Consider the following 8,479-nt stretch of genomic DNA (forward strand, 5'->3'; position numbering starts at 1 on the left):
AAAAAAAAAACAAGAATGAAGAACGCTGCTTATTTGCAAAACTTATCTATACGACCTGTTGGCCCAAATAAATGATGTGAAATATAGTAGCTGATGAATAAACAGACCTAATCAAGATTATAGTTCTCACATGCTTCAAGCTGACAAAGGAAATATACTAAAGAGTGACGATTGGTTTATAATGGAAAGTTACATAGACCTAGACCTAAATTCTTGTGAGAAAAGGGAATTCCAGGAGCATATTATGAGATAGTACCTTATCATAACCAAATGCATTTTCTCGAAGAATGTGCCTTGCAACAATAGGATCTGATACAACAACAAATGCTTTCGGTCCAAATGCAAGCTTATACACAGAGCCGTGCTGTAAAGTCCAACAGAAGGTTGCAGGGAAACTTAATGAACAATAGTACTCATAATCTAAATAAGTTAATTAAGAAACCTCAGTACCACAGTTGCAAGAATATGTCATCAAATTTATAAACTAAATCAAGAAAGGGAATGTTTGATAGAACCACCACCCAACCACTCTCTCCATGTCTTGCCAATAAAACTGAACCCTCAAAACCAATTAAACGGCAGAACAGACCATAAATCAATTCATAACAAGAAATTATAAGACCAAAGTTTGGTAAGAGGGGATACCTCTATGAACCAATCATATAGTGAAAAGAAGAGAGGCCGATCAAACAAGTCAGTGACTGCACCTTCAGCTATGGGCATAGACCCAAGATTTCCCCCACTTAAAAGATTTGTCAGGAGGTTGCTTGCATTATCCAGTAAATTTCTTTTTGTTTTTGGGTCTTCAGTACTAGTGGATTGGCACCTACATTTAGCAATGCCACTCCATATTGATAATTCTAGAATAACTTTAAGCTGTGAAAGGGAAAATTAACTTTTAATTCTACATGCTCTGCTCTGATTTCCTAATACAGCATAATTTCAATGTTACTCAGTACTTGATTCATTTGTTGCATGAAAAAGATGCTTCAACTTTCCAATTTCCATATGAAGTGTGAGTTTCAAAATTCAGATGACATGACAAAACGAAGTACAAGCTATGCATCAATAAAGAAGCAAGCTTGGTCTCCCAGAAATTGTGGAACCAAAGCCAATAACTAAAGATATAATCTTTCTCACTCTCATAGTTGATACAATTGCTATGTAAGAGACCCAGATGTTATAACATGCTCAACTGCTCAAATGAGTATCTGGGTATCATCCTACACATGCTTTTCTCACAATTCTCCACCAAATTCTCAGTACCCAAGTTGAAGAAAACTAGCATATGAACATTAAACAAGTTAGAGGTACCTGATAGAAGAGCGTTTGAGCTTTGGATTGAGAAGATTAGTGGTGGTTGAAGAGTGAAGATAACCATAGTCACTTCTCTGAAAGCTGAGATTAAGCAGAGTTGGGGGAGAATAAGCAGCCATGGCCGTAAGGGAAGTGTTGGGTCTGAGCAGAAAGTTGGGTTCAGGTTTATAATACAGAGCACTACAGAAATAGGAAGAAAGACAACTGCTTTAAGCTTGACACATGGAAAAGTATAAATAGTTATCAAATCAAGTGCAGTAGTAGGAGCAAAGGAAGCTAACATTTCTAGGTGAGTAATGAATCACAGTTTCTACTGGTGGTTGCTTGTCACAATGTCTTTGCATTCCCACTAAACCAGGGATGAGTGGGATGACTGGTGTTATCCAAAGTGTGACCGACCAAAGTGCACAAACTGTGGCTGTGTTCATTGTGCTTCCTTTGGTTCCTCCAACACTTGCTTTGTGTTTCAGTGTTGGGCCCCTTCAGTGTTTCTTGTCCTTCTTTTGCATTTGGTTAGTGGGCTGGTCTGCCTATGCATGGGCCTAATCTAACTCAAAAGCCCAAGACAATTTGGTGAGTATGAATGAGAACTTGAGAATTATGAGATGGTGGATGACCATTCCCAAGTGTCAACTGTATAAATTTGTTAGCAAATGTGTTAGACAAATGTGAGAGCAGGATGACCATTCCTAAGGAAGGCCTATTTCACCTGCCACAGAGTACTGACAACCAAAACATGGTGAACTGAAAGTTGAGATAAGGTAGATTTGTTATTGAAACTAGTAGACTTGTTAAACAATTTTGCTACCCTTGAATTTTCTTCATAGCTGTGGATCAATGAATTTGCCCATTTAGCTTGCTTACTTTTCTGATGGATCTTTTGTTCTCTTTGAATCAAAATTGCCGAACAAGTTCCTTGATCCAATTTTTGGCATCTATTTGCTTCCATCTATCTAAGTTTCTTAGGATATTTAAACAAACATCTTAGCTCACACCGTTCAGTTAATATTAGTCGAGCATGCGAAGTTCTAACTCTTAATCCCTAATTAGTACTTTTATTCTCAATATGTTTCATTGAGTAGAGGCTGATTTAGATGGGTTTGGTTGGATCTTTCCGGACAAAAAAGAAAGGCCTCCATCGATTAATTAGTCATGGTTGCCGCAAATTGAGCAAGAAGATACAAACTTTAAGAGACATTTGAGTTGTGACTAGTCAATAAGAACGTGGGTAATACTTCAATCTATTGCCAGTAGAGGGGTAATGCGTTTCAAATCAACATCAATATCATCTTTGCTGTATTAATCTGGCTATATTCTTCAATCTTAATCATACATTTCTGCCTAACTGTTATATACTCTGACTCTACTTGTGTGTGGTTACTGAGAGTTGAAGGTGATGACGGAGGACTTCATTTCATCTGTTGGGAGAGGGAATTGCAAAATGAATATACAGTATATATATATATATATATATATATATATTGAATAAGAATGTGGTGCAGAATCTTATAGATATATCTTTCTTAATCAACTTTGAACCAGATGAGCGAGGCTGATTGATGCCTTTGAAATTTAGGGTTAGATATGTTGGAGAAGTTTTCAACTGAAACGAATAAAGGCAAATTAACCATAAAAAAACCTCACTGAATACGTATGAAATGACATACTTAAGTGCTTGCTGGGGTATAGTTCTTATTGGTAAGAGGAAAAACTAAAATGACAGAAACCGAAGAACATTCAAGATATAGAAAAGTCTACATCCATCAACCCTAAAAAGAATATAAACCAAGTAAGAAACAATCAAACAATGACTGATGCTTGACTTCCGTTTTCTTCTTTTGCATGCGTTCCTGTTCTAGTTTTTGAAGGTTCTGCTTCGGGATTTGAGACACGGCCATAGTGGTTATCAGGGAAAATTAGATCTTCTGGAAAACTCAGATCTTTCCATTGCTAATTAGGATGAGGGAAAACCAAAGCACCTTCATCTAGCTAGCATCAATATAATGAGGAAAACAAATAAAAAGAGAAATCTGGTTTTCTAATTATGTAAGAAAGGTAGAGATTCCAATTATTTCGACATTAATAATAGAGCAGAGTAATAAGCTAATCTATCATGATGAGCATCAGAATAGTTAGAAACAAAACAAGATAATAACCAAGTACTAAAAAACAAATGAGAAACTATAAATTAGTACTCAACCTATCTGCTCAAACGCTTGACTTGTGCTCGCCTCAGCAACATAAAAAGGCGTCAATAATAGGACAAGAATGCTTCTAGTGCTTGAGCTATCCAAGGGAGATATGCGACTGGTTTCAAAGTTTCGAACTTCAGTCATTCAAAAATTTCTTTCTGTACATCTGAATTCGAATCTAGTTAGTTCCGCTTGTCCAAAATTCCAAATAGACACGATTGAAAAAAAAAATAAAAAAACCAAAGAAGGTATGAATGCTTTTACCTCATGCTCTCAGCTCTCATGCATAGTAATGTTTATGTAAGGGGGTGTATTGTATATGGAATTAGTAGAAGTTTTAAAGAAGTCTATGGAATTTGAAAGTTTAGGTGTATTCAATATAGATTTTTAAAAGTCCATCAAAGTCTGAGTGTATTCAACTAGATTTTAAAAAATCATTATGAATTCTACCAAAATTCAGGGGTATTCAATTAAGACTTTTTAAAATGAATAGAAGTTTAGATGTATTCAAAATATCATTCATACTTATGGAATTAATAACTCATGGATAATTGTGGACTTTGTAGTGTAAATTACACACACCAAACTCCAATATTTTTCCATCCACTAGAGCAAAGATTTGGAAAAGTCTACGATAAACTTTCTCTTTACATGTGAATATATTGATCCTACAATACATCATCTTTTTTTTTATTTTTTTATTTAATATTTTGTTGCTATCAATGTTCTATTCTACCTATTCTTTTCAATGTTTTTTGAATGTTAATATTTTGTTGTATTTCAATTGTAATGCTTGGAACCCTCGATAACCTAAAATATTATCTACTAACTCTTAATATTAGAACCACATGATCATATATTATTATATTAGCGTACATGAATTAAACTTGTGAACATCTAATGTCCCACTTTATAATATGTGTTTTTGGTTTTTTTGTTACCTATGTTTATGTATTTCAATCAAATATTATAAAGGTATGCATCGAAATTAGATAGATGAACACTCAACTTATAATCGGTGTCATTATGTATTTGTCATTGCATCTTTATTTTTGTTCATTTCCTGTAACTCTGTAAGTATTAAGAAATCTACATAAGTCATTCATATGAAATCTGTAGATTTCATAAATCAGTGAAAGTCTGTGATTAAAAATCGATGGTTTTAAGAAATCAGTGAAAGTCTATGAACTTTTTAAAAAGTCTGTAGACTTTTCAAAAAGTCAATTGATTAAAATAAGTCTGTATGAATCCAAATGCAATACACCCCCCGTAGGTTTGAACCAGGGCCGGCCCTGAGATTATGGGGGCTCTAAGCGAAAACGAAAATTAGTGACACAGTGACATACAAATATCATTACCAATGCATCAAACATTCGAACTGATAAACTCATTTTCAATAATAACAATTTTCTACAATCTCAACCATAAAATTGCAATAATCCTATGAGATTGGAGCAAGAGAGACTTACAAAATTTATACCGTTTCATGATTTCTCATAATGTTTTTTTTTTAACTTTAAAATACAAAGGCTTATACGGTTTTTTCAGGGGGCTCTAAGTCTGTGCTTACTTGGCTTTAGCCCAGGGTTGCCTTTGGTTTGAACTCATGCAAATTTGACTCCCGATGTAGAGCTTACTGTTTGATTATTTATTTTCTCAATATATTTCAAAACCAAATATCCAACTCTATCATTTCTTTTTTCATACAAAGATGAAATTCTCTTAGGTACCTACATGTATGTATGATACCAACATTTACTAATATGACAACAATTCTGTTGTTAATGAGATAAATTGAGTCATAACTTAGGTATATTAATTCTATTAGTGGTAATTACTCGATCTATGATTTTTTTACAAGTTGATATAGGAACTTGGTTCAATTATATGTAAATGTGTAAACAAATATATGTGGTAAATTCGTTGTCAATGTTGTAAATTTGGTTCAAATGAATGGTAATTTTTGTCCAATTTGTTGTAAATGAGGGTATGAGATATTGAGATACATGAAGGTACCATAGGCGACCCCAAATTAGATATATTTGCATAAAAGTGTTGAAATGTCAAGAAAAGAAGAGCAAATCATTCAAGCATGAACGAAGAGGAAAAAGTGCTTTGTACAAGAAAGAAATGGTAGAAATAACATGGTTTAATTTGAATGGAACAACTAAAACAACATAAGAATCTCAAATTACACATCATAAACTAGTCTTGTTATCGAATTACGAGGTTCAAACTCGAGTTTGGTCATTTGAGCTTGAAGATCGAGTTGAAACTCAAACATCAACAAAATTAACAAGCTAATTAAGCTCCAACCAAATCAAGTCAAATCCCAAAAGAAGATACATACAACCCAAAAAATTGAACGGGGTTTGGACGGAGCTATATGAAGAGACCAAGGGGTGTGTCATGGCTCCGTCCAATTGACGACACCCTTCAAACTATTATCATTTAAAATTAACTTTATTTAAAAATAATGAAAATTTTGATATACGGTACGTACTCCAACTAAATTGTTGATCGTCTTGGCCCCCGAGATTTCAATTTATGGTTCCGCCCCCTTTGGCACGATTTGTATCATATAGTGGAGAAATTTTTAGATGCCACATGATGACGTGGTCTTACATTCCAATCAAATATTGGCACGTGGCTTTATTATAACTAAAATATAAACTAAGATTTTCTATTTTTTATGAAAAGACCTTCATGGGTCTTTGTCGTTGAGTTTGGACTAGGGTTTAGGGTTTAGGGTTTGGGGTTAGAGTTTAGGGTTTAGGTTTAGGGGTTAAGGTTTTAGCACTACCAGAAGAAAGACTTTAGCCGAAGAAAATAAAAAAAATCAGGCCGACGAATTATTTTTTCGTTGGCTAATTAAAAATTTTAGTCGGCTATGGTCAACTTTAGCCGACGAAATTAAAATTTCGTCGTCTGAATAATTTTTTTCATCGGCTATATTCTGTGAACTTTAGCCGACGAAATTTTTAAAAGTTTAGCCGACGAAAAATATAATTTCGTCGGCTAAAGTTCCTTAATTTCGTCGGTTAAAATGCCTTATATTTGCAGATCTGGACAGCAACTCATCTAGGAAAAAAAACTATACGTAGAACCTTCAAACGCAAAAAAGTCGTGAAATAAGATATGACAAGAATGGTGAAATACGTCTACAGTTGAAAAATCACGGTATTCTGGTAAAGTCTCGGTGCCGATAGTTGCGGTCAATGCAATTTACCCTTATTATTCACTATGCTGCAGATTTGGTTTTTGGTGTCCGATTGACTATTGTGATACCTTTCCGGAAGCGTAACGGCCCTACGAGTCAAACTCATCGCTATTGCCATGATGTATGGGCTTTTTTGGTCATCCGAGTCCGTTTAGGGCTTCAAAATGTAGTTTTCTTATTTCCGATTAGAGTTGACCGTTTCGATCGAGCCCTTAACGTTGTCGAATCCAGTTGAATTTTTTACCATAGACATCTTTCGTCATAATGATCATATCGGACGGTCAAATTTTAGTTTGTAAATTTTAGTCATCGGAATCACGTGTACTATTTACCGTTATTATTCCCTATGGGGAGCCCTATCGTCGGAAGGTAAATGTCTCAAAATTTTTATATGGGCAGTTGCGTCTCATCTACGTGAGAGTTTTTTGTGTGAAAGGTTTGACCAAACCACATAATATAGAGGGAGATATGAACGTTTTCGTGTGATAAGTGACGATGGATTAGGGTTACCCATTTCGATCGAGTCCTTAACGTTGTCGGATCCAGTTGAATTTTTTACCATAGACATCTTTTGTCATAATGATCATATCTGACGGTCGAATTTTGGTTTGTGAATTTTAGTCATCGGAATCACAACGTGTCTACTAATGTTGTATAACTTGTTTAATAGGTTATACAACTTTGTGAACCAACTCTATATAGGAAGCAAAATTATCAAAAATCTCGTGAAATAAGATGTGTTCAAAATGGTGAAATACGGGTATGGTTCAAAAATCACGTAAATCGGGTAAAGTCTCGGTGCCGATAGTAGCGGTCAACCCTATTTACCGTTATCATTCCTTATGGGGAGCCCTATTGTCGAAAGGCAAATGTCTCAAAATTTTTATATAGGCAGTTGCGTCTCATCTACATGAAAGTTTTTCGTGTGGAAGGTTTGACCAAACTACGTAATATAGAGGGAGATATGAGCGTTTTCGTGAATTTATAGACTTTAGCCGACGAGATATTAAAAAAGTCGTCGGCTAAGGTCAAAAATTTTTGGGCGGTAAACCAAATTTGGAGGAAAATTTTCAAAGGACTTTAGCCGACGAAAATATATGAAAAGTCGTCGGCTAAAGTCGAAAAATTTTCAAAATTTTCAACCAAAATTTTTTGGCGGTCAACCAAAATTTTCAAAAGAGTTTAGCCGACGAAGATAAAGAATTTCGTCGGCTAAAGTTCTTTATATAGGAGTTTTACCGAAGGTGGATGGTAAGAAGTCTATTTCGCCTGCCAGATTTTCTTCTCGGCCTAGCTCCGCCGTCAAGCCACCGGAGACCGCCACACTTGTCTCAAAAGCTTCGCCGTCGTCTCTACTTCATTGCTAGATAGGTGGTGCATCGAGTAGCGCATCGAGTGGCGCCACCGTGAGAGATAAATCGAGCTCCAAAACTCCGCCGGTTCGGATTCGGTGTCGATCGAATTTCTCCTTCCTCAGGTCACCATTTGGTGAGTTCTATATATGGATAAGTTGAGTTTGATTAGTACTACATTCCTCTAGAATTTGGTAGCTCGATTCGGTGTGTGTGAGGAGAATCGAATATTTGAAGTTTTTAGGGTTTAAAATTGAGGATTTTTATATTTTGATTCAATTGACCTGTTTATGCTTAGAATTGGGTTTCGACTTCTTCTAGAAAGTTGTTCGAAATGTTGAGAGGAAGATTCTGTCAAATTTTGGTGGTGATTGGAGGTGGCCGAAAGTTTCTGCAGT

At 35.3% G+C, this 8,479-nt stretch overlaps 1 protein-coding gene across 1 annotated transcript in view; it reads right to left on the reverse strand.

Moving 5' to 3' along the window:
• Positions 1-1,754, reverse strand: part of LOC101308006 (cytochrome P450 97B2, chloroplastic-like) — a 5,092-nt gene extending 3,338 nt beyond the window's left edge. The window contains exons 1-4 of the mRNA XM_004303901.1: positions 1,599-1,754; positions 1,315-1,497; positions 646-826; positions 257-364 (exon numbers count right to left, since the gene is read on the reverse strand). Coding sequence (XP_004303949.1) covers positions 257-364; positions 646-826; positions 1,315-1,436 — 411 coding nt within the window. The 5' untranslated portion in view covers positions 1,437-1,497; positions 1,599-1,754. The remainder of the gene's footprint in view (positions 1-256; positions 365-645; positions 827-1,314; positions 1,498-1,598) is intronic.
• Between the last annotated feature and the right edge of the window lie 6,725 nt (positions 1,755-8,479).

Source organism: Fragaria vesca, linkage group LG6 (genome assembly GCF_000184155.1).
Source record: "Fragaria vesca subsp. vesca linkage group LG6, FraVesHawaii_1.0, whole genome shotgun sequence".
NCBI classification, from domain to species: Eukaryota; Viridiplantae; Streptophyta; class Magnoliopsida; order Rosales; family Rosaceae; genus Fragaria; species Fragaria vesca.